Raw genomic sequence first — 25239 nt, 5'->3', positions numbered from 1 at the left:
TGTTTTCAATGAATGCCAGGATACATCTTTTGTCATATATCACCGTTATGTGACCCACATAATGTAGTAACACAAATACACAGCCTATAAAGTAAAACACTCCTCTTTATTATCATACTTTTTTTTTTCTAACTGTATCCCCCCTTGTGTGTTTGTTGCCATGAACGTGTGTTCATGTATTAATACAAAAATATAGTCCAACCAATAATCACTTATATATTTACAATATGGCATATCTAAACAAAATCAACAAATACGCTTTAAGACCTTAGCTAATGTTAGCAATTAATAGCGATTAAACAAAGAAACCGCGATCATGTAAAAAAAAAAAAAATAATTAGACAATTATGTAGTAATTGTTACAGGCCTAACCACAATCCCAGATGGTATTTTGTTGTTCCAACCATAGCAAAGCTCTTGATGAGTTCTGCTACTGACGAAGACGATAATGATGAGAGAATATGCCATGAACTGACCTGGAGGTAGAGGTTGGTTCTGTGTGTACATGCTCATGGTCTGCTGGCTGTAAGGTAGCCTGCCATATGGGTGGTTCTGCATCAGCTCAGGTGGCATATTAGTCCCATAGGTCACACCGCTGGGTGTACGGTTCACATAGTCCTAGTGAGAAGAAGGGGACATTTATAACGTTAAAAAAAAAAAATCGGATTTATGTCCAGGAAACAAACATATAAAGAATGCTTGTCAGTGAACTTTGAACTTGAAATTTTTCTAAAATCATAAATTATAGAAATAACTGACCTCTGTCTTGGCCGTCGGAGTTTTCTTCTTCTTGTTGGTTTTCTTCTTGTTTGACTCAGAGGGCACAGCTGGCACACTCTTTTCTGGCTTCACTGCCTCCATCATCTTCTTCTCTGGTTCCTGGGAGACGGGTGTCAGGGGCTCCTCCTCTTCAGGGGGCAGGGGGAGCGGCTCTAGATAATAGCTGCGAGGTTTGGGCTTCAGGTGGGTGTGGTAGAGCAGAAAACGCTGCTGCTCCTCGAATTTGGTGACCTTGCGGTCTACGCGCACTGTACCGAACCAGCCCCAAGACAGAGGGGCGGAGTGTTTGAGACCCTCAAAGACATCCCAGGGAGAAATCTTCTGTTTGGTTGAAACTTGAAGGCCCTGATGGCAAAGAGACACAGAACTCATTTTTAACTCAACATCAGCATGTATAGATAATGTTTTTCCTGTTTGTTAATGAAAAGAAAAATCCTAACCGCAAACAACCTATAATACTGGTGATGGTTTATTGCATATTGTTTGTCTACCCTTGAACGAGAGAAACAGAAGTTACGGTTTTCCTGTAGCTTAATAATGTCTCTTTACAAGCTGCATTATTTTTCTCCCACTCAATTACTTTATATTTTGGTACAGTGTAAACTTCTTTATTTTGTGTATCCGATTTTGAAGATCCAGTTCGAGTATTCTTCTACTAGACGAATAACATCCCAGTTTGACTCTGTGATACGGATCATAATGAAATGTGTGTAACTTTGCAAGTTACATCAGCGGGTTAGAAAACGACGTACCTCCTTCTCAAATCCAGCAATCTTGTTACCCTTTGTGTCTATTAGTGAGCCCTGGGGTTCACAGGTTATGACATCGCGGGTTTGCTTGGGCAGCGGCAGAAGCTGTCGAACCTTTTCCAAACTTTCTGATTGCCGATCCCCAAGCTCTTTCTGTGGAAATCAAATGGGTACACGGTGATAATGAAATGTTAATGAAAGGACCCAGTGAAGTTTTTGCCTCAATTCTACATTATTAGAGGACATTATTCAAAATATTTGCTTGCGTGCAAAGTAATCAGCTAATCAAGACAGATTTAGTTAAAATAAACCATGACTATTTCTTTATGTAAGTGTAAAATCTTTTTTGCACACTAGGTGACAGTGCTATCACTTTATTTTGTTACCCTGATACTGTCGTGGTCGGTCACATTTTTAGCCTAAGCACAGGCTTTTTGAGGTGCACCTTTCTTACTTTAAAAAAAGAAAGAATAAAAAGCTAATGGGCCTAGACTTAAAACCAACAAAACCAAGTTGAAAACTTTAATGTGAAATACAGGGAAATACTAGATCTTAAAAGTAGGAGCACATCTTCAGACACCCTGGCTATTGGTGAGAAAGGTGTGCTGTTCTTACCCTGAGCTTCTTGACCAGGTTCATATAGGCTCTCTTATTCTCCTCCATGCTGCCCTGAGAGATACTGGACATGTCAGCAGCCAGTGTGCCGTTAATCAGGACACTTAACATGTCCAACACTGTTGTGAAGAGCTCACTGTTGGAGAGAAGCAAACATAGTTGCTAGGCAGATTAAGTGACAGATAATTTCTCATTTCATTTCAGCTCAGAAATAATAACGGAAGTGTCCAATTAGAGGAATACTGAGGTGGAATGGGGTTTCCTATTTCGTCAACACTCACTTATTGGACTGCATGTCCACTGTGCCGCTGCTGATGATGTCAAGAAGTAGTACCGCCCACTCAGTGGTCTGCTGGGTGCTGCGCTGCACCGTGTCAAACATGCCACCCACCTTGTTAGGAAAGGTAAAAAATACTGTTAGAACAGAAATGGGCCTCAGTTCATGAAGTTAATTATAAGACTTAGACAATATTCGCAACATTGTGCTGGGTCTCGGTGATAAAAAAACAAGAACAACCTGTACCCACAAGGGTCATTTTAACTTTATAAATGTATATAGCCAGGGATGCCGTGCTGTAAAGCTGGTTGTGGTGATCAAGTAGTTCTTACAAGATTCAGTCGAAGTTTTAGAGCCTCATGCATCATTTGCTTTGCCTTGCAGTCGTCCTGGTACTGGTCTTCTCTCCAGTTGGTAACAATTTGCTGCACTTGGCTGTAGAGGGAGGTGAGAAGGCCTTCCCTCTGTTCATCCTGCCCCTTCAAGCAGGTCAGCACCAAAGACAAGAATGGCTGCTGGCTCAGCAGAGACATGCTGAAGAGGGAAGAATTTAAATTGAATAAAAGAAGAAATCTTGTTCCGATGGCTATGGTTTCCATAGACCGTAAGAGTGGCATTAAATGAAAATGCCCATTCTGCTGTGCAGTTTGTCAGACGCTAGCAAAAGGATTTTCACTTTGTAGAACGACCAGATTAAATCTAATTTATTCCAGTTTCGAAGAAACATGCCACTTACCTTTTCTGTTTCTGCCTGTCCCTTTCCTTGCGCGAGGAAGAGCCCAGGTGCTGTCCTTTCTCCAGCTCCTCTCCTGCTGCCTTCAGTACGTGGCCCTGAACTGAGGTGGGCAGCTTGGCTATCAGCGGAGCCACCAGCCACACACCTGACCGCTCTGATGAGCTGCAACACACAGTGCAAACAAACATTTTTCGATTTTACATCAAGTCAAGTCATCTTTATTTGTCAATTTCTTCACATATACTAGACATGCAGAGGAATCGAAAGTTCGTTTCTCACCATCCCACGGTGAAGAAGAAAAAATGCATAACAGATAAGACTTTCCTACCACAAGACTAAAAAAAAAAGTGATCAACAGATAGGGACATTTTTTCTAACGCTAAAACAAACCAATAAAACAATAAACGACAACAATATCACAAGATAAGATCACAAGACAAAAACACAAGAATGTCACAAGCAGCAAACATTGTTATATGATGTGGTCTGGTAGTGCAGAAAGGTGTTAAAAAATGCAACAGCAGCAACTTCAGAGTCCAGAGTTTGTTTTTGTTTTTTTGGGGGGGGGGGGGGGGGGGGCAGAGAGAGGGGAGAGAGTTCAGTTTCCTGACAGCCTGGTGGGTAAAGCTGTTTGCTAGTCTGGTGGAGCGGGCACTGAGGCTTCTATATCTTCTCCCAGAGGGCAGGAGGCTGAGAAGACTGTGTGCGGGGTGGCTGTCGTCGCTCACAATCATGGTCGCTTGTGAGCAACGACAGCCACCCCGCACACAGTCTTCTCAGCCTAAGTATAAACCAAAAAAAAAAGATAAAGAAATGTTTATTTAAGCCCAAAGCGTTATCGTTTGAGCCTTAAAGATGTAGGAGATTATAAATGTACATGTTTGCATCCTACAAAATTCAACGCAAAGAAAACTGTGTGAGAAAAAGCCGTTAAAAAGGAGACCGAAAGGTACAAACCTTAAAATTGGCTTCATCTTGCTGGTGGTGCTGTTGTTGTTGGATGCGGAGCCACCTTGTGCCGCTGCTCCATTCCCTGAGGGGTTACTGTTCAGCTCAGCTGATTTCTGAAACACCTCTATGGTGGCCTTGGCTATGTTCTCCAAGAGCGAGTAGAGCTCCTATTGGAAAATAAAATGAGGAACATTGAGATCAATTTGACAAAGACAATAAAAAAAAGGGGTAGATGCACTGAAAACAGCAACTTACATTGTTTGTGCTCTGTTTGATCATCAGCTGCAGCTCCAGGGACGACTGTCTCATCGTCCATTGGTCCATGTTCTATGTAAGACAAAACAAATAATACTGTTAGTCATATACATTTTTATTTTTTCTTGACAAAAGCCAGCTATGAGTATGCACAGTTCATGACACTGGTGATACATTACTTAACCCCTGATATAGCCAGCAGAGGGCAGCCAAACCTTGCAGCTCTGAGTCAAGAGAGACAACTTAATAGCAGATTACAGACGAGTTATTATTATTTTTGAGAGAATAATCAAAGAAGGTCAACCTGGTTTACCCACTTGTTCTTAAAACCTAGTCATGTGGGATATACTATTTGACCCAAAGAATCTTCAGAGAGACAGAAGTTAAAAAAGACTATGTGAATGTCTGTGTATTCTCGACCTGTAGGATGCGTTTGATGCGCTGCCTCTGAGGGTTGTCACCATCATCACTGTCCAGTTGGCGATGTGGGTAGCAAATAAGCTGGAGCAGCCGCTGGGCCTGAATGTTTACCAGAACCGGGTCCTGGAGGGCACTGCTGTCCTCAGACAGAGACTTCAGGCAGCGCTCTCCTACCCATTCCTGCAAGGCAAAACAAGAGGGGAAGCAGGGGAAGAGGGAAAATATGTCAGAGTTGGAAATGTGACAGAAGTCAATAACTTCAGTAATCCTTAAGTTTAAGTACCAGTATCATAAACTCATGCAAAACTAAACTAAAGTTGGGTGGGTAGTGATGAAAACAAGGCAAGGGGCATTTCTCAGGAATAGAACTGCAAATGGCAGAAAATGTGTTTGAAGTCGCTTGAGGTCTCAGAGCATGTCCGGCCCTCTGAGCTACTGCCAGCTCTCTCTCTGGCCTTCATATCTAAGTGGCATAAGTGACATCTGGTGCAGAAAATGATCTCATTCATGCTTTTTATGCATATTTGGCTTACTGCATTAACAAGTAGCTCAGAAAAATATGAGCGTGAATGTGAGCAAAAATAGAAACTTCTTTGTTCATGTGCTTCCCACAAAAGACAGAAAGACAACATCGCTGATTATACTGAACATGAAAAGAAAGCATCCATGCATAGCTCTGCGCAGTTGTTTCAGACATCAATAAGTTATCTCAGTTCCTTCATTTCACACTGACTGTGTGTGTTGATTTCATATCATTCAACTCATTTTAACTCACCTGCTGGCAGATCGTCTTCAGAACATACTTTGCATATACATCCAAGCTGGCCGTTTCTATGGAGACATTGCGTCCCTCAGATATGTCGTCGAGGCCAGCAGGGTGTGACAGTCCTGAGCCTCTTAGCTCAGCGTCACCTAAAACAACATGGAGGGACTAGTTAAATATATCTGTGTTTCCTATACATGAGGTAACTGAGACTAAGATGAAGCAGAACACCTAACCTTCTTGTGATCATCGTCATTTTTTTAAACCATTCTTTTTGTATGACAGGTTAAACGTATTGAAATGACTGCAAAGATTCTTACCCAGCATGAAGACAGCTTTGAGGACAGCAAATACTGCTCCAACAACTATGCTGTTCTGAGAAGCAGCAAGAAGGTGGCGATCACAAGACGACCGGATACCAACTGAAGATTTATCTGCAAAGTCAAAACACCAGTAACACAATTTTCACCCAGCAGAAACAAAAATACACTGAAACAATGGTAAAAGAGTTCTGGCTGTGTTTACTACCTGACTTCACACCATCTTGGGGGACGGGGTTGCGCTGTGGCGTCTTGAAAAGGTGCAACAGAATCCTGCAGGTGAGTCTGGCTCCTGGCTCAGAGTCTTGCTCGCTGCAGGCTGAAGGAAAGTTCACACACATATGGATTGGTTAGAGTTGATTTTCTTCATTTGGCATGTGTAGTTGTGTTCTAACATGAGCCAAACCCAACCAAACAGCACGGCTGAATGGAGCTTTGTCTCCAAGCTGGGAGTAAAAAGATTAACAGTGGGGAGAGGGAAGCACTTCTCTGGCAAGTGCACAAAATGCACCGAGGCTTCTTGGATCCAGATCAAATACGCTGCGTTAACTCTCCTCTCTGATAGAAGGAATGCATTATACAGCCTGGTATTCCTTCCTACAAGCCAAGCTACAATGTACTGCTCACTCATTAATAGAAAGGCTAATGGCTGATGGCTGTGAGAGTATACATGGATGAACGCCTCGAGTTGCAAGATTATATATGGATGAACGCCTCGAGTTGCAAAAACTTCAACTCAGAGCAGAAAGCGTCATTTAACTTCACAGCAAAATAACGGTTGGCTGAGGACGGGTGATTGGATGGTTGCCTAGGAGAAATAACAAAAAACACAATCGGGCCTTCTTAAACAAGAAAGGCAGCGCATTGGGCCTCGCGTTTTGTAACCTGCAAACGCTCTCTGTCTGATCGCGGCCCAAGAGGGGAGATAAGGGTAGGAAAGCAATGTTCCTACTCTTAGATTTATTTTATGTCTCTCTTTTTAATTTAGTATATTTACATTTATGTTGTCTCTGTGAACTTTTAGTTAATTTAATTATTTAGAAATCTTATTTAGAATTATTCTCAAAACTCTTATCTTTTATATCAACTGCTGTATATCTGTGAATGTACACAAAAATAATTGTATAATTATTTCATATAAATGGAAATGAGCATTGACACATCAGTATACTGTATGTATAATCTACCTTGACTCAATAAGACAATTTGAAATATTTGTTTGAGAGTGCATACAAATAGTAAGCAAACCAGCAGTTAAGTTTGAACAGTAAAAATTGGCAGTTCAATTGTATTAAGAAGTTGTAATAACAATTCTCCCTTTTATATAATAAATAGTGTAAAATAACATCCCCTTAAACTCAAATCAAATCAACACATTTGAAACATTACGAGTGGTGTTTCTGAAGGGGCACATCAGACAAAAAAGGTTGGGAACCAGTTTACACTAATTTAACAATATATATATATTTTCAATAGCAGCACGTTTGAGATTAAATAAGGCTTACCTGCATTGAGGAGCGAAGGAATGGCCACACAGCGAACCAGATCTTCTAGGAGTAGGCACTGTCTAGCAATGAGAATGGCTACGAAGGTTGCCAGGGAATCATGGAAGGACAAATCGCTAACCTGAAGGATGCAAGTACAGAGATCAACATTATAAGTAATGCTGTGAGATGAGAAAAGCTACTGCAATCAGAGAATTTCTAAATACTAGAATGGGATTAGAATTAAATGAAAGCCAGACAGATGCATAAAGTAGGAACACATTTGGCTGACATTATTATTCCCAAAAAAATGCAACGCAATTGATATTCAACCAGTGTTTACATGTGAATAATGGTAAAAGTCAAAGCCACAATTCATAGAGAAAAGGTGCAATAATTGCTCCTATGGCCGACACCCATTAACCTAGCCTAGTTTAAGAGTCATGAAACCACAACTTACATCTACATTACACAGCAAGTCATTGAAGCCACAGTTGCCATTGTTAGAGGAGCAGCAGAGAGCCTTGAGGATGCCGAGCCACTCAGCACTCAGGGATCGACAATACGCCGTCAGCTCTGCGCAAAGGATCCCAATATCGTTTACCCTGAAAGCACGTTACATGATATGAAACAGCAGTCCGGCAAAGAGTAAAAAACTGAAGCAGTCTGAGCTATACACACATCGTCACCTTCCTAAAATAATGGCCAAGTCATTTTTTTCAGGTTTTTCAGAAAACACAAAAAAACTAAAACGGCCTAAGTCACACGCTTGACATAAGCCATTATACTAAAGGTGTAGAATCACAAGACCTGTTCAACTGAGGATGTAGGCAATTTTACCAGAGGTGGCCAGCACCATGAGGAGATGATTTTGTCAAAAAATGACGTAGGCCATTATTTTAGGAAGGTGACGACATGCAACATAATCATAACAAAAGGGAACACACCTCTCAGGGTCTCTGTGGTCCACGCACACATCCATGAGCACATTACAGACAAAGCTGTAGCGGTTAGGTGGGCTGTCGTTGAGGATCTTGCCCACCATAGAGTGGTTGAAGTTATGGGCCGAGGGGTTGGCAATGGCTTCCATCATAAACACAGGATCCCAAAGCATGTTGGAGTCTGAAGGGTCAATATTGCAGTAGATGGAGTTTTTCACTTTGGAGCAGAACTCACTGAGAGGGAACACACAAGGAGAGAATAAAGGGTTAATGTCGGTACTGATAACTTAAAAGAAACTCAGGCAACAAATAACATGCGGTGATTGTTAATTAACTGTACACAACTGCTTGCTTTTCCTGATTGATAGAAGCAACTAAAATGACACTGGGATTGCAAATATTATAAATAATGTATAGTGTGTATAAATGTTAGGATTCTAGTATGATTCACTATTTGACACATTCCCTTGTCCAGAGAATAGACATCTAATCTTGAGGGATTAGTCCAAAAAGGTTCTGAAGCAGAGCTAAATCTGCATTTATGTTAATGCAATGGAAAACGTTCATTTTCAAATAAGCAAAGATTTATTTCTACCTGAAGATCTCGCCAAACTTATTCTTGAGGTGACTGCAGGAGGTGTAGAGGTCATACAGGTAGGCCAAGATACAGCGCTCAGCAGAGGAACAGTCTGCCGGGTTCACACCTGATTTCACCACGATGCGCAACCTGAGAACACATTTACACACATGATTCAACTGAGACTCCTTCAGCTACATGCTTTAAAGGAAGAGACAGACATTTTGCGAAACACTTATTCGCCTTTTTGTTGAGAGTTCGATGAGAAGACTGATAGGTAGTATAAGTATGGAGCTACAGCCAGCTACCGGTTACTTTCATATTTAATTACATTTACTTTAATTAGAGGCTTTGTATAAGCTGTCTTTATCGTTAATCCAAAATGAGATTCAATTGCAACAGTAGAACTAGCTAAAATTACCAGCATCACAAACAACTCGTAGTGGTACTCCGCTCAGGAACTAAGTGCCCTGTCAGCAATCCTGTGACAATAAAAATCCTCATTAAAGATAATAGTATGAGGCTGAGAGAGAGCAAACCACCAACAATTCTTTAATTTGCCGTTAACACCAAAACATCATTTTTACTACTTTAATTATAAGACTAACTCACTTCTTTACCCTGGTAAACATCCCTTTAGGGATGGAATTTAATCTCAGCAAACCATACCAGTCCAGATTTAGGCCACCAATTAAAATCCAATCTAATGACTGAGATTTGGAGGTTCTCGATTTACAAAGTGACATACCCATCAAAAACTTGCGCAGTCTGCTCAGGATTGAGAATGAGGCAGGAGTGGTACCTCCTCAGCACAGCAACAATACACAGACACAGGCTGGTGGTGTAGGTGCCCACCAGGCTGGACGACTTCAGCAGCAGCTCGGCTTCCACCAGACTCAACTCATTCAGAAGCTAAAACAAACAAATTCAGAACAATGGAAAAACACAAGCTTATTAAAAGGGTGGATTCACATGGGCATTGACAGGCTGACAGAGAGAGGAGCTGTGCAGAACCATATGGCTCTGTTTACACAGATCACTTGAGCAGCATGGCCTCGTTATATCACCAGTATCATGTTGCTTTGAAAGTTATCTTGGTTGAAACAGCTTTCAACTACGCGCCACACTGTAGCTCACACTTTATTTGTCTTTCCCTTTAACAAGAGTTCCGGTGTTAGCAGGTTTAACAAATGCAAACCAAGTCAGTTTATCAGGGCCCCACACACATGTTTGTGTCACTATCTTTGTGGGGACCCATCATTGACATAATGCGTTCCCAGCCCTACCCTAACCTTAACCATCACAACTAAATGCCTAACCTTAACCCTTACTCTCACCCTAACCATAACCTAATTCTAACCCTAATCCTAAAACCAAGTCTTAACCCTCAAACAGCCCTTTAACCTTGTGGGGTCCAGAATTTTGGGCCCCACAAGTATACTGTATTCCCCGGTTTTTATAGTAAAACAAGCACACACCCACACACACACTTATCGGTCTGTCTAATTGTTAAATGGCATTAGTGATGAAGTTGCCCATACCTGAATAGCAAAGTCTATGAGGCCACTAATGTTGAGGGAGTACTCCATGAGGTCAAAGATGAACTGAATGTGCTGGACGAGGGGCAGGTGGTAAGACATCCCTAAGGCAAAGCTGGTGATCTGTTCCAGCACATTTCTGGACACCTGCACAAATCAAACATTTCAGAGATCATTTACATGCAAAAACAACAACGTTAACAGCCTTGGTCATGACACTGGGCTGCAACACACAACAACATGCTGCCACTCAGCAGAGCCCCAACACAGACCTTTAAAACAAGCCGAAACATTCAAGCAATGCCAAAATATTAAGTCAGAATTCTGTTTGAGGGAGGCAAACAGGACAAATAAAGGCAAAAACAACCAAAAGGGAATTTTAACCATTCAAACTTTGTCTTACAGTCATAATACTGGGAATATTTCTCTGATCTTACTCAAATACAATGACAAATGATTCCTTTAATAAAAATATGGGCGCTAACACAACCATAATGCTATTGGAAAGTTGTTCTTTTATACATAAGAAATAACTGTTAAATCTGTATTGTTCCCTAAAGACCTGACCCTGGGATGTTGTTGGCTATATTTGAATTAAAGGCACTTAAAAAAACTAATGAAATTGAGCACTCTTTTTCAATCGCAGCATTTCATAATTGTTTTATCAACAGAATTTAATTCAGGATCAACTACATTCTCCGTTACCTCTCCTACCGAGAAATCTAAATACATTATGTTCTGCTGCCTTTTTAAGTGACAGTCACCTAAGTGCATTATATATTCAAATTGTATTCAGACACCTCACAAGAGAAATCAAAATATATTGAAATCACATTTACATTCAAATGAGTCACCTTGGGAGGTCTTCCGTTTTAGGCTGCTAAAGTTATTTGCATTAATAAACCCTGTGGCTGGTCCCAAAATAAGGAACTTATTCATACATACTCTGAAACATGAGACACATTAAGACAAGAAAGAATGAGGTTTCCCGGTCTAACCTGGGAGGTGACTTGGTGCTGGTCAAAGTGGGAGAGGTGCTGGAATTTGGAGAAGATATCTTCTGCAGTGGGAAAGGCCTCCGGCTTACTCCTCTTCCTCTTTTGTCCTTCCTCCCCTCCTGCGTATGTGGGAAAGAGAAGAGAATATAAAATAAGAGAGGGAGCAGCAACTCATAGCTGGTCAGCAGTATTCTTTCCAGTCTGCCAAACAGTCGTGAAATCGAGTTAAGCCAATGGTCTGTTATCTTATTTTCAGCGTTAGTGCAAAAGACACTGCTGGAAAGGCACTTGGTGGTGCTTTTTATTTAAGAGAAACACCACTGTGAGCTGAAGGTTATCATCGGTTCACAGGAATGCGATAAGGTGACACAAAACACTCCAATCTATGCAATTATATCTCTGAAACCTTCAATCACCTTAATAAGGTCATGTGTATCTCAGATGAAGTGGCTGTGAACAGATGAGGGCTGTTAGCATAACAAATTAGGTGAAAAGAAGATTGAGTGATGCAAGCCCCTAAGGGGTCAATAAAGAATGAAAAAAAGCTTGTTCTCTTAAGTAAGGGCAAAGTAAAAGGGAAAACAAATGAAATGTATTCAAAGAGGGAGAGTTATTGAGATGATAACAGCTGGAATGGCCACAGTGCCTGCATGTGAACAATGTTTCACAAACATCCAAGCATGATAAAGCTCCTGCGTTCCAAACTGCTGTCTGGTAAAACATTATCTCTTTCATGTGTTTTTTTCTGCAGAGAGATGTAGGAAAAAAATCCAGTCAATAAACTGTGGGAAAAAAAACGTCAAAGCAATTTCACGGACAACATTTTCATTATTAAACATAAAAAGTAGGTGAAATGAAACTGAAACGTAATCTTAAATGGCAGTTTCCTGCCTGACAAACTGCTTGCCTGCAGCTAAGGTAACGTAAAACCTAAGTAAATGGGGAAATACAAGGACATAAAGTTATCAGTCAAAAGCTGTTACCTGTTTCTGCTGTGCTTTTGCGGTTCAGCACCTTCAAGATGTCTTTGGTAATTTTCTTGATGGTGTGTCGCGCCTCATCTCTCAGTTTGCCCACACCGTAGAGGACCACTAACCGCTGGTTGCACTCGTGGCTGGCGCTCTCCTCCTGAAGGGAATGACAAAAGAGACAAACGAGATCCTCGTAAACTGGATGCACCTGATAACCTGCGCAGACTAGCAAGACAAAACACATTTGGGCCAGACAGATGGTTTGAGGAACAAATTCCACAAAATTGTTAAGCTACGAGAACAGACTTTTCCTCTAATTTTAGTTTAAATCCAGTTTTGAATGCTGTGTTTTCAGCAGTAACAATATAACCTCCTTTAGAAAACATACAATTAATAAGAAAACTAAACTGGAGACATTCAACATAAGTATGCTTTAAAAAATATTAACTTTAAGCCATCGTTTTATATAAAATGTTAGAAAATGGTGAAAAATGCCCACAATTTTCAAAAGGACAAGGTGGTGCCTTTATAAAAACATTTTCTTTCAATCAACAGCCCAAAACCCCAAACTATTCAGCTTACTACAACATCAAAAAAAGAAAAGCAGTAAATCCCTTACAATTGAGAGGCTGGAAATAGGTCATTTAATATTATAATTTTTGCCTGAGAAAGTACTTAAAATATTACAATAGTTAATAGATTTATTGTTGATGAACTAAAGAATAATTGACTAATAGCTTGAGCTCTAATATTTTAACAATCCAGGCTGGGTCTAAACGATTTAGTAGGCATTATTCTTCTACAAATTAAAATGATTGTCCAATACATGGACTTACACTATAAAAAGACTGTAGCTTTACCAGACTTCTGGTCAAAACTTTCAGATACAGAATCTTGTAGATTCTAACACAATGTCTAAACAGCCTGCATAGTTAAATCGGGGGCCTGTGTACTGATTGAAATATATGCATATCTGTTCTGTCAGACGCATGTGAGATAAGACTAAAAACAAAACAAAAAAGCTGATATGCATTCAGGCTGTACGGAAACTGATTCATAACAAACCACAAGAGTTCTTTTTTCTGGGATTTCTTTTTAAAAGCTGCAAGTTCTCTTACCTGAGGAATAGGGAAGTGAGTGGCATACTGAATGTGGCGAGGTTGCTCATACAGTTGAGGGAAAGCAGGGTCCATGCCCTTGTCCTTACAGCCGGCCTTGCTGTCCTGCTCTGGGGCTGGCTTCTCAGGAGAGGGGCTTCCCTTAGACTCACAGTGCATCGGAGGAGAGAACATCTGCAAGGCAAATTAAATGACTTCACACAAGAGCACATAAGGCACATTTTTAAAAAGGCGATTGTACTAGGGCTGGGAAATATGGAGAAAATCAAATATCACAATATTTTGGACCAAATACCTCGATATCGATACCGCAACGATATTGTAGTGTTGACTATTGGTGCTTTCACAAAATATTTACACAATGAGATTTTTGATAAATAATCATCAGTAATGTGGATATAATGACTAAGTGGGTAAAGGCAAATACAGTTAACCTACAACAGTCTGGTAAGTTCAGAAAATGTCATCACTTTACTGTAATGCAGCCTTTAAAAACACTTATTACGATATCCAAAATCTAAGACGATATCTAGTCTCATATCACGATATCGACAGAATATCGATATATTGGCCAGCTCTAGATTGTACTCCTAATAAAAAAATATAACTTGAGTCCAAACAATAATTATGCGTGCACTATGGAAGGAAATATAATGTGTGTACCTCGTCAAAATTAGCACTGGAGTTGTGATCGATTTCCATCGACTCCGACAGACCGGTATCCTGTTGAACAAGCAATAACCTCATGTTACCCTTTTACACCACGCTGTTACTTTTTCCTGTTGCACAAATGACTCATCACACTCCACAACACCAACAACAGATGCCTCCAACATGCCTCCATCTTGACACTGCTGCCTGCATCCTGCTCCTTGCGCTCTGATTCATCGGAGGGCTCATCACTGGGGGAGCGTGGGCGCTGCAGATGGGAGTCAGAAGCCAGGTCACCACGGGAAATGAGAGTGCACATGTAAATGTTGTGGGAAAAGACGTCGTGACGGATGAGCTCGCAGAAGAGCAGGACCAGGTTGGAGAACTCCACGCGTTCACTTTCGTTCCCAGGCTCCGCTGCATAGGGGAAAGGGGGATTTGAATAATTTAATACCAGGTTTCCCTTTGCCAAATCATTTATAATAGATCTGCACTGGGTAATGAAAGAAGAGGCAAAGACAAAAGGACATAAAGCCCCTTTAATATCAGATCAAGATTAACATATTTGAGAATCACAGCTGCAAGAAATGTAGAAAAAAAAACAGAAAGAGGCTCACTCAGTGTGGGGGCCTGAGTATCGAGGAACTGTAGCAGTACATCCTGAAAGATAGGTAGCGTGGCAGCTGAGAGGGAGCCGGATGACACAGAGCCCTTCTCGTCCACCACCTCCGACTCACCACACCTCTGCAAGCAAATACACACCAGACAGACACCAAACACACATCTTTGAGTGCCAAATGTAGAAAACCTGTTTACAAGCTTTCCTCATTCAACGCGTTCATTCGGCTTAAAGTTTGTCCACAGATGCTACAAAAAACACCACAAAATATGAATTATGCAGTCATTTTAGATGTTATTGCAACATTGGAGGGGGCGATGGGTCTGTAGGACCATCCCAGCAGTAATTCATACTGTACAAAATGTCATGTCGAAGCAAGAAAAGAAACGTATGGATTTGAGAATATTCATTATATACAATAATGGTCTGCCGATTTGTAAAACGCAAGCACTGTGCAGACTAATATCAAAGGTTGATGTTCAGGGCTATAGTCAAGACCACCAGTCGAATCTGAGACAAGTCCCCTTGTAACCATGTCATCTTTTCACTAGGGGTGTGCTTTTGGGGCCGCAGCTACACGTGAGGACACCAAGGCCATGTCAAACAAGCAAGAAACAGAAACATGTGGTAGTAACTCAGTGGGTGAGGTGTGTCTCTTACCTCTGCTTCTATTTCCGCCTGTCTCTTTTCCAGCAGCTTGGCCACCACCATGGCCCTGTGTCTGCCAGAGCGCTTACAGCACACGGCCCATTCACAAAGCAAGGTCACCACCGCATCATCATCTGGTGACATCTGGACAAACAAATGCACTATGAGACAATGTGGCTATAAATAGAAACTTGTGGCCACATTTCATAATCTGATTATCAGTTATAAAACGTTATTAGCACAGCAGAACAACAACTCCCACTTTTCAATCTCAGGGTTTACAGTTTTTCATGATTTAAACATGATAAAAAAAAAAAAATAGAGAGGTGAGGGGAATCGATCCTTACCTCATGGCCATCTTTACTCTGACCTGACCCGAATATTCGGTTGTACAGGGAATCTAGCGAGTTGTTAAAGTCAGACTTCTCAAAGCTGTGGTTGTCTAAAACCTCCAGGGTGTGGAGAACCCTCCCGATGGTGAACCCTGGCAACAGATTACAGAAATCACCTCAAACACTGACCTAGTTGTATGCTGTGGAAACAGGTCTCTGCAGAGATAAAGAAACTGTTTTCTAACCTGCTGTGGTCTCCTGACACTTGTCAAACGACCACCTGAACTCTACTGCCTGGCCTCGCTCCTTAACTTGCTCCTCGATTTCTCTCAACTTTGTACGGACCTGTGGTGAAAGAAAAACAAGAAAACATTATCCTGACATCTCACATAAAAACAATGAATGAGAACACGCCCATGGGCTGTAAACACATTTACAAGTCATCTTGAATGCATTCAGCAGAAATGTAAGACTTTAAAAAAAAGAAAGATAACTATATCATAACATGGCAAAAACATCCTCACTACTAGTGTTTGAGTTGAGATTTCTTTGTGAAACTACAGTTTCCTTCATGTAAGTCATATTTGAAGTTTGAAAGAGGCTAGGAATCCTGGAGTAAGTATTTAACACGATTTAAATCAGATTATTCATGTGCACCAAAGTATGTATTTAAGTATATGTTTGTTTAGGAGTATACAGTATATGTATGTTTTTTTCCCTTTCATTCACTGGCTCTAAACAGCAAAACATTGAATGTAATGGGAAAAACCTGTTACCCTGCTCTGCTTTTTAAAAAAAAAAAACAACTAACAAACAAATGGAGAAAAAAAACCCTTACAGTTTGCAGGGATGGAGGTACCTGCTGTGTGAAGGCAGTATTCCCCCCTGGCATTGGTAAGCTGGACGGAGCAATGGGCAGGAGGTCCAGAGGTGAACCAGTTTTGTTTCTGCTGTCTGTTAGAGAGTAATGCCACACCAGAGCACTGGGACAACACAATACTATGCTCTGATGCGACAATAACAAGACACAAATAACAGAAAAGAAAGAAAAATATATAATATATATTACTAAGTAAAGAATTTGAAGTCTCGTCTTACATTTCATATTCCATGTATCAATTATACGTCAGTCAAAATGAACACTGAATACCTGTAGCATGCAGCTGAGCCCGAAAACCAGAGGCCTGTGCTGAGGGCAGATGTAGAAGTCTGTGAAAGCTGTCTGGGGCTGGTTCCCTCCCGTCGGCTGCGAGGTTGGGGTGGGGGGCAGGGTGTTACCTTGCTGCGTCAACATGCCATGGGCTGGATGCCCTCCTGTGCTGGGGCCCAGGCTCCCGTCGCTTAGCAACAGGTTGAGGCGGCGTGTGCAGAAGTAAGCCAGTCTCCGTGACAAGTAGGCCGACTGTACAAATTCCCCTGAGTACTGCAGGATGGAAGAGAGATTCACAGCATTACCCACAGCACTCAGTGTCCATTAACATCAGTCAACTTTGGAAATAGAAACAAAATGAGGTGCTGTGGGCCCCGGTGGACCTCTGCCAGCAAAGGTCAACACCACCAAAGTGTTGTGCGGACCACGACACACAACTGGTTCATGATAAATTGTTGATAGCTGTAGAAGCCTGTCATAACACCAAGTGTGTGTGTGATTGTGTACAGCTGTATGAATGTTAAGTAGGACTGCATGTTTCCCAAAAGCAATCCATCAAAGCACGAGCGATGATGTGAGGCTGGGGTAGAACGGTTGAGATGATGAGTAAGTGGATAGAGGGGGTATACCTGTAGTAAAAGCGGCAGGAGAAGTCTGAGGAGCTCATCTTCACCAGGTCGGACCTTCTCGAAACATTCCAGCACCCATGTCAGGAACTCATGTCTGTCCAACATCCCATCCTGAACACAGAAACCAAACACAAGTACATCTTAATACCAAGTAGATGAAACAATAATTACATTGTTTAACACAAGACCGAGAATTAATTAATCGATGGATTCATTAATTGAAATTGCAGTGATCTCCTTCTTCACTTTAAGGAATATGGTAGGTAAAAGTACGCAGAAGTACTGATGGAGAACTTAATTAGAAAAGGTAATCCATTTCTAATTCCTTTCCTCCTCTTCCCAAATATCAGGGTTTCCCGCAGCACTTTGCAATTCGGGCGGCCCGCCTAAGCTGGGGAACCCTACCGTCTTAACTAGGTCGTCAAAAAAAGATAAAAAATCCGCTGCACAAAAGGCCGTCAAGTGCATCTTGGAGAATAGCGCGCCACACGGCCAAAATGAGAGAAAGAAAAAGAGACGTGGTCCGTCGCTGTCTGGAGGACAACTAGCCAGTTGATATCGCGCGTGTGTGTGTCCGTCAGAACTGTAAGTCGTATAACTTATGTTTTGGGTTTATTTAAGCCTGTTATTGTATTAGTCTATAGTTCTTGCAAATTTAAAGTAAGTTAGCTGGTGATTTTGTTGTTTGTGTTCTTCACCTGCTAGCTAGGTTGCACGTGCCTGTTGATTCGATATAATGGCGATTGTTGCTCACGTTTGTATTTTATGTGCATTATTTACATAGCCTGTAGCGATGCTAGATGTCAGCTCTGCCATAAGCAGTGACTGTGATCACCTTTGCACATTTTGAATGTTGTTTTGCACTCTTATTTATTATTATTATATATTATTATTTAAATTTTATATTTAGTGTTTAATAAATAATTGTTAAATGTAGTATAGAGTCTTGTATCGCACAAAGAAAAATAATCATATTGCTTTGTCTCAATTTCTCAATTAATCCCTGTAACAGTAGTACATAGTTTAATTAGCAAAGATCCATTGTAGCGCATTACACCACTGTGTTACTGGAAAAAAATTGCATTGTGTAATTGCATATTACACTGTACATTTAACTGACCTGAAACATGAACATGGCTAGCTTCTCGTTGTATTCCCACTGCTTCATGGCCGTCTCCACATCTGCAGGAGTGGCTGGTAGGGGTGAGCTGCAGCCTTGACTGGGAAACTGTCTGTAAAACTCGGCCACCTTCTGAAGCTGCTCCCACAGGTACTTTGTAATAATCTGAGTCCATTCTACACACACAAACACAAAAATGCACCTTAAAGCAACAGAAATTGAATGAATGGCAGAAAATATTCTACCCAAAGAAATCTTATCATACCATAGAATAAAGCATATTATTTTTCATATCAATTTTTAAAGAACACACAAAACAAAACAAACAGCAAGAAACAACTAAACACACACACACACACAGCTAACCAACATTAACCAACAACCCTTGCTTACCTATACAAGGATCAATCACATGCCTCTTCTTGACTTTAGTTTCTGTGATGGCTGCATGATACGCACAGGTCATCTTGATCATCCATGCTGAACGCATGACAGGGACTGAGTACTTGGCCAAGTATCCAAAAACCTCCTCCTTTTTGCTAAAGATTGGAACCTGTGACAAAGATATTTCATGTGCGTTAGTAATGTGGAAGCAATGCAAACACCCCAAGAATATTTCCAAAAACAACACAAACGGCAAGAAAAACTGACAGAATCATCATAATCTTTTATTAAAAATGTTTAACACTCTTGTTTAACTCTTGTGACATAATGTGTCACAAGAGTAGTGCTAAACACTTTTACTAAACAGCTAACAATGTGATAGACAAGTACAGTCCAAGATGCTAAATAGAACCATGGGATAAACCATATACATTGGGTGCACATTACTTCTTCTACTTCTAATTTATGTAAATACAAGTTTCAGAAGTCTGTTTCAATACAATAATTATATAAGAGTTCCTTTCCAACAGTGCCTGTTCCGTTTTGAAAATAAATGCACTGGAATAGTTGAATGCATGAAATCCATAATCTCTTATGTTTTCCTGATGTAATTTCTTCTGTGGTCTTAAGAAGTAGCTGAGGAGCAACCTGGAACTGGTGTACTTCTGGAAAAGTGATGCGTCAAAGTCATTAACAAACACAGTTAGAAAACATTGTTCATTGTACTAGACAAAACAATGGAATATGTATGTACCAATGGAAGCAGGAATACACATACATAAACTACAGCGTAATTGTAAAAGACAAAGGGCTTTCACACATTTATGAATAGAAAGCTCACCTTCGATTTAACCTGATGTATTTAAAATTCAAGACCTATTTGCTGCCACTTGTAAGAGCACCCCAAGAGTAACCAATTTGTACCTCACCAGACAATCTATAAATAATAGATTTCCAAGTTTTAAAAAATTAAACACACAGCAATAAAACCTATTTCCACTAACAAACAATGGCATTCATTGTGTTTTGGATCAATAAACCCAAACAAGACAAACAATAGCTGTGTTTAAAACAGAAGCATCAGTTGGGTTGTTTTAACAAGGAAATAAAAAACACTGCATTTACTTACCTTTTCTAAATCGTTCTTGTTTAGTGATGTTCAATTGAAATGTCCAAGAGAGTTCTGCACTGTTTGGGGACTGTTTTATCACCGTGGCCACTCACTCTCTTCTTGGCTTTTACAGAACTGACACGTAAATTTCTCTGAGCGGTGATATACACATCAGCTAGCTACAATAGTTCTGCCTAGGTGGTCCGGGCAGTAAACAGCTATCGGACCTTGCCAGACAACAATAAGTAAAGCTAAATTTGTAAGCTGATGACGCAAAACATGCACTGATATATCTGCATTCTATGAGTATCGGGCAATATCAGCTTTCAGAAAACGTGAAGTACATAGCAACGTTAGCGGCCCTGTGAGGCTGTATTAATGCTCATTACACGTTGAAAAGCTACTTTCCTAAGTCTGAGATGTACTTTGTCAGGCTCAACTGTACGTAGCTTAGCCTTGTAACATTAGCAGGATAGCATGGTAGCATTTGGAATGGTAACATGCTAACACTTAGCTGTGAATTCAACATGCTAACGTTCAACACAATGTTAACGTTCACATTATTATAGAATAAATCTTATTTTGACAGCCACTTATTTACCTCATGACAGACAAAACCAAACATCTTATTTTCATTAGTATTTATATCGTATCAGTATTGGTAATCAATCATACAGCTGAAGGCTAGGATTGATTTTACTTTAACAAACCAAATGCTTGGAATGGGGAATCCATTTCCTTTCTTGTGGACATGGGTGAAAAATGTTTTGGTCAGCCTAAAAATCAATCCTTTCCAACTGTAAATAGTGGAAATCAGCAGGAAAAAAAACATGCACAAGACTGATGTCAAAAGAATCACACTGATTAAACGACCAACCCAAGCACAGTGCAGCGGGTGAAGCCAACGTAGTACAAAGTAGATGACTTCTCCAGCCATTATACTGCCAGTTAAAACCAACATAAAGACAACATCATGTATAGACTCTTTTAGAGACTGCAGCAGGGTCTTACCTTTTTAGCAAGCTGTGTCAGAGGTTTAGTCCCCGCTAAATCCGTGAACCAATTATTGATGGAGCTCTGTGACCTTGCTGTGACAAGCCAGAAATTATCCTTCTGGTTGACCTGCGGCTTACGTTTCCCTGTGTCTGGAAACGTGTTGTAACGCAGCTTCTCTGCAATGATGCTGCTAAAGTTTGAACTGATCTGTAAAGCATTGAGGGAAACATGTATGATTGCCAAATTAATCACACAAAAATACAACAGGTAGCACGCAGGGTAGAACCTGAGCTAAAGTGCCAAGAGTCATTTACCTTCGCAGGGTTGAAGTTGACATTTTTGGCACTGCCGTGTTCATCACCAGACACAGCTGGTTGGTTATTGAATCCTTGTTTCACATTCAGTGCAGTCAACTCATCCTGAAACAAACATATTACGGTACAAATTTATAGATAATTAAAAGCATTCATGCAAAGTTGCTAGTGTCGATCTAAAAGATCTCATATTTTCTGATCCCAGACCAGCTAGTGGTATTTTCAGAAAATCAGTATCTGGGCTTATTTGGGTTTGCTGACACCAGGAAAATAAATTAACATAATTGTTGATGCTATTTGTTGATTTTGTTTGGATATGCTAAATTGTAATTATATAAGTGATTATTGGTCAGACTGTAGAGCTAAAGCTATGCTTTTTGTTGGTTGTTGGCACATGTCCCTATACATGTTCATAGCAACAATAATGACAAGGGGGGATACAGTTTAAAAAACGTAACTAAAGAAGCAATGATGACTATTTTGCCCCAGTTTTGCCAAAAGTGACTATTTTTTGTACTCCTAATTTAATTGAATCTGTTTATTGTTAATGATCAATGCATTGTTTTTTATTGATAGTGATAAATGTTTTAATGTCATATTTATGTTCATTAAGAAACAAAATACAATGTTTTATGATAATAAAGGGGCGTGGTTTCCTTCATAGGCTGTGTACCTGTGTTGCTTTCATTATTTTTTACTATTAGTATAATAATGATGTGTATTACTATTACCTGGGTCACATAACAGTGATATAATCAAAAGAGGTATCATTCAAAACTTTAATTTGTTTGAAAAAGTAATAAATAATTTTTTTTTTTAATTTGACTGTAAGAGACAATTATATTGTTAATCGCAAGTATTTCTGAGACAATTAATTGTACTGCAAAATGTTGAATTGTTACAGCTCTACAAGTAATTATTAGATATTTTGCAGTAGCAATTATACCCCAGGGGTAAAGCAGTCAGTTTTCCATCTACAGAGTGTATGCTCCAGACTCTTAACTGTAACGAGTAACACAGTAACTAGGCTACACGGTACATTTACACACACACTGGACTATTATCCCTGACCATTGCGGATGTTATATATACACTGTGAACTTTTGCACATCCAGATTATTATTTTTTTACCCCTTGCACAAAACCGTACAGCCTTAAAACAGTTATATTGCACATAGGTGTTATAGTTACTTACATATTTTTAATTGTAATATTTTAAGTTTATATATTTATGTGCTTAGCTGTTGGGGTACCTTGCACTATTGTTTTTTCTCCATTTTCATGTGTATTGTATGCACACACACACCATGGCAAATTCCATGCATGTTATTTTGGTAATTAATCTCATTCTGATTGTGATACACCAATAGATCATCCTAGGTTAATAATAGATCAGGATCCAACAGCGCTACCCAGCTAGGCCAAAGTCCAATCTTAAAACTAAGCACAGGTAATTTATCTTAAATGAATGTAACGTTATAGCTTGCAGGTCTTGAAGGTTAGCTGTGCAGGTTTAGCTAACGTTAACTCGTTGGATCAAAACATCAAGCGAACAAACAATTACCAGCCCCGCACAATCTAAAACGCAAACCCATTTTGTTCTTCATCACAAAGCCAACGTCATATATTGCTTGCAGTTTATATCAAAGCTAGCTCATCCACAAGCCGATGAGCTAGCTAGCTAGCTAGCTTAGCAAACTCTGGTGTCTAACGAACCGGTTGTTTTGCAAGTAAGCTGACAACTAGGTGCTGTTCATTGTTATTGCTAGGCCCAAATCGTCTAACGTTAGAGGGCTTGCTAAACAGGCTAGCTTATGTGAGCTTGAACAGCTTCTTGGCTTAAAATTTCCTTCCACAAAACATTATTCCTGGACTTTCAGTTTGCACATCGTAAAATCTGACCTCTTTCTGCTTTGGATCTTGTGGATAAACGTCCGGAGGGCCGAGTCGGGGCCGCTTTAAAGGCCGGTGTTCGTAACTTAGGATCCCGAAAGCAGCCATCATCCAGCGGCATCACAGCCAGAGCTTTCCTCCTCCCCAGCAGCTAACCGAGCTACAACAACGAAACACACTTCCGGTAAGGCTTCATCCCCGAATTTCAAAATAAAGGTAATGAAGAAAACATAACGCACTTGTAGGACCCTTGCTTTTTTGAGTTGTAATGATTTCTGTAACACAACAATTTATAGACATTAATTAACACATGCTGTAATGTTTACCAAAAATGTGCTCCTGTGACATCGAATTGCATCCAGCTTTCAACTAAATTATATATCATACTTAATCGTAAACATCAACAATATAGCATACTCTGGATATAAGCAACCTGTTATAATAATAATAATTATAATATAATTCTTATTCCAGCACCATTGGCACTTTTGCATTGCCCCATTGTGTTACTATTTACAATCCTAATAGAGCATGTGTGTGTACGTATATGTGTATGCATAAGTATGTGTATATGTAGGCTATACATACACGTTTTATATACAAACTTACATCTGTACATTTAGTCTCAGTAGCTTTAATATTTAGGTATGGTGCATATTCCTAAATTAATGTGTTTAATGAAAATACCATACAGCAAAAGGTGTTTTAGCAAAGGAAAACTGTAAACATTTGTGTTAAAGAGAGTGGAAGGAACCAAGGCTTAACTGGGTTCCAGCGTTTTTCCCAGGAAAGAATAAACAGATGTCTCCAATCTGTAATGTTTTCTTGTAATTGTTATTCTTATTTGTTCAAACTCAGAGAAAGACAGGTAGAATGACAAATAAGCAGCAAAAAACTATTAACACTGTGGTGTGAAGTGTATTCTCACAAACAAACCAACACATGCATACTGTACACACACACATCCTTGAACATACAGTATAGAAAGCAGGTATCTGCAAGTAGATACGATTATGTCTTGTTGTGTAGCATGTGAGATCAAGGAGGCAGGGGTGATTCTAGGATCAGATCTTCAGGGGGGCTCAGCCCCTAATGAGAATGTGACACGGATACAGTGCCTTGCAAAAGTGTTAACCCTCCTGCTAAATCAGTAATTTCACTGGATAACAATTAATATATGTATTTATTATTATAACAGAGGATAAATGCAAAATATTGAACCTTTTGAAAAAAACTACGAAAGTCCCTTTATGGACTACCAGAATCAAATGAAATGATAATAAATAAATAAAAATTTCCTTGACTGTGTTACAGGTGCATAGCATTGATGACAGCAACACAGGATATTAAACCTGTTTCTTTGAACCTGTAATTGTTTGCCCTCTGTCACTAACAGACAAGTTCGCAAACTCTCACTTCAAGCACTAAAATTGATTTTTGTTTTTATTATAAAAAAATATTAATTTGTTTTTAATTATTATAATTTTTAGGGGGGCTGAGATGAGCCCCCCTAAAAAGGGTCTTAAATCGCCACTGCAAGGAGGTAAACCCTGGACAAGGAATACAAAGGCTTTGAGCTGCTGACTGTAACATTAATCAGTAGGGGGTCTGAGTAGGATAAGTATTGACTGAGGTCCTGTTGTTTGTTTATCTCTCTCTCACACACATACAGTGTAACTCTGTGTTGTGTAGTCCTTGAAGTGTTGTTATTAAATAAATCAATATAGTATTCCCTTCCTTTCACTCATGTGCAGCTTCAAGAATTACAACAATTTCCCTAGCTTGTTAAGGAATTTATGTTATTTGCTAACAGCTGACCAGTTTCCACACAGTGACAGTGCACATAATGAGCTAGCACATTGTCAGTTGTCGAACAAGTGTGTGTGCAGCACCTTACTG

At 40.0% G+C, this 25239-nt stretch overlaps 1 protein-coding gene across 3 annotated transcripts in view; it reads right to left on the bottom strand.

The window, feature by feature from the left end:
* The window catches only part of med12 (mediator complex subunit 12), a 30312-nt gene extending 6806 nt beyond the window's left edge, over positions 1-23506 (bottom strand). For 2 of the 3 annotated variants that reach the window (XM_078260249.1, XM_078260250.1), the window contains exons 1-36: positions 23350-23506; positions 21448-21552; positions 21149-21340; positions 19036-19195; positions 18643-18818; positions 17523-17633; positions 16894-17166; positions 16582-16749; positions 15989-16088; positions 15759-15895; positions 15424-15555; positions 14762-14888; positions 14332-14561; positions 14157-14216; positions 13494-13667; positions 12388-12532; positions 11405-11523; positions 10410-10553; positions 9617-9780; positions 8887-9018; positions 8298-8525; positions 7811-7955; positions 7372-7492; positions 6075-6185; positions 5867-5980; positions 5559-5695; positions 4784-4963; positions 4364-4435; positions 4115-4275; positions 3158-3319; positions 2754-2955; positions 2426-2535; positions 2145-2280; positions 1533-1682; positions 760-1125; positions 477-618 (exon numbers count right to left, since the gene is read on the bottom strand). In XM_078260249.1, coding sequence (XP_078116375.1) covers positions 477-618; positions 760-1125; positions 1533-1682; positions 2145-2280; positions 2426-2535; positions 2754-2955; positions 3158-3319; positions 4115-4275; positions 4364-4435; positions 4784-4963; positions 5559-5695; positions 5867-5980; positions 6075-6185; positions 7372-7492; positions 7811-7955; positions 8298-8525; positions 8887-9018; positions 9617-9780; positions 10410-10553; positions 11405-11523; positions 12388-12532; positions 13494-13667; positions 14157-14216; positions 14332-14561; positions 14762-14888; positions 15424-15555; positions 15759-15895; positions 15989-16088; positions 16582-16749; positions 16894-17166; positions 17523-17633; positions 18643-18818; positions 19036-19195; positions 21149-21340; positions 21448-21552; positions 23350-23451 — 5488 coding nt within the window. In that variant the 5' untranslated portion in view covers positions 23452-23506. The remainder of the gene's footprint in view (positions 1-476; positions 619-759; positions 1126-1532; positions 1683-2144; positions 2281-2425; positions 2536-2753; positions 2956-3157; positions 3320-4114; positions 4276-4363; positions 4436-4783; positions 4964-5558; positions 5696-5866; positions 5981-6074; positions 6186-7371; positions 7493-7810; positions 7956-8297; positions 8526-8886; positions 9019-9616; positions 9781-10409; positions 10554-11404; positions 11524-12387; positions 12533-13493; positions 13668-14156; positions 14217-14331; positions 14562-14761; positions 14889-15423; positions 15556-15758; positions 15896-15988; positions 16089-16581; positions 16750-16893; positions 17167-17522; positions 17634-18642; positions 18819-19035; positions 19196-21148; positions 21341-21447; positions 21553-23349) is intronic. The other variant, XM_078260251.1, reaches the window with a different exon arrangement.
* Between the last annotated feature and the right edge of the window lie 1733 nt (positions 23507-25239).

Source organism: Sander vitreus, chromosome 10 (assembly GCF_031162955.1).
Source record: "Sander vitreus isolate 19-12246 chromosome 10, sanVit1, whole genome shotgun sequence".
NCBI classification, from domain to species: domain Eukaryota; kingdom Metazoa; phylum Chordata; class Actinopteri; order Perciformes; family Percidae; genus Sander; species Sander vitreus.
The sequence above is the reverse complement of the archived record's forward strand: the minus strand, read 5'-3'. Positions and strand labels throughout refer to the sequence as shown.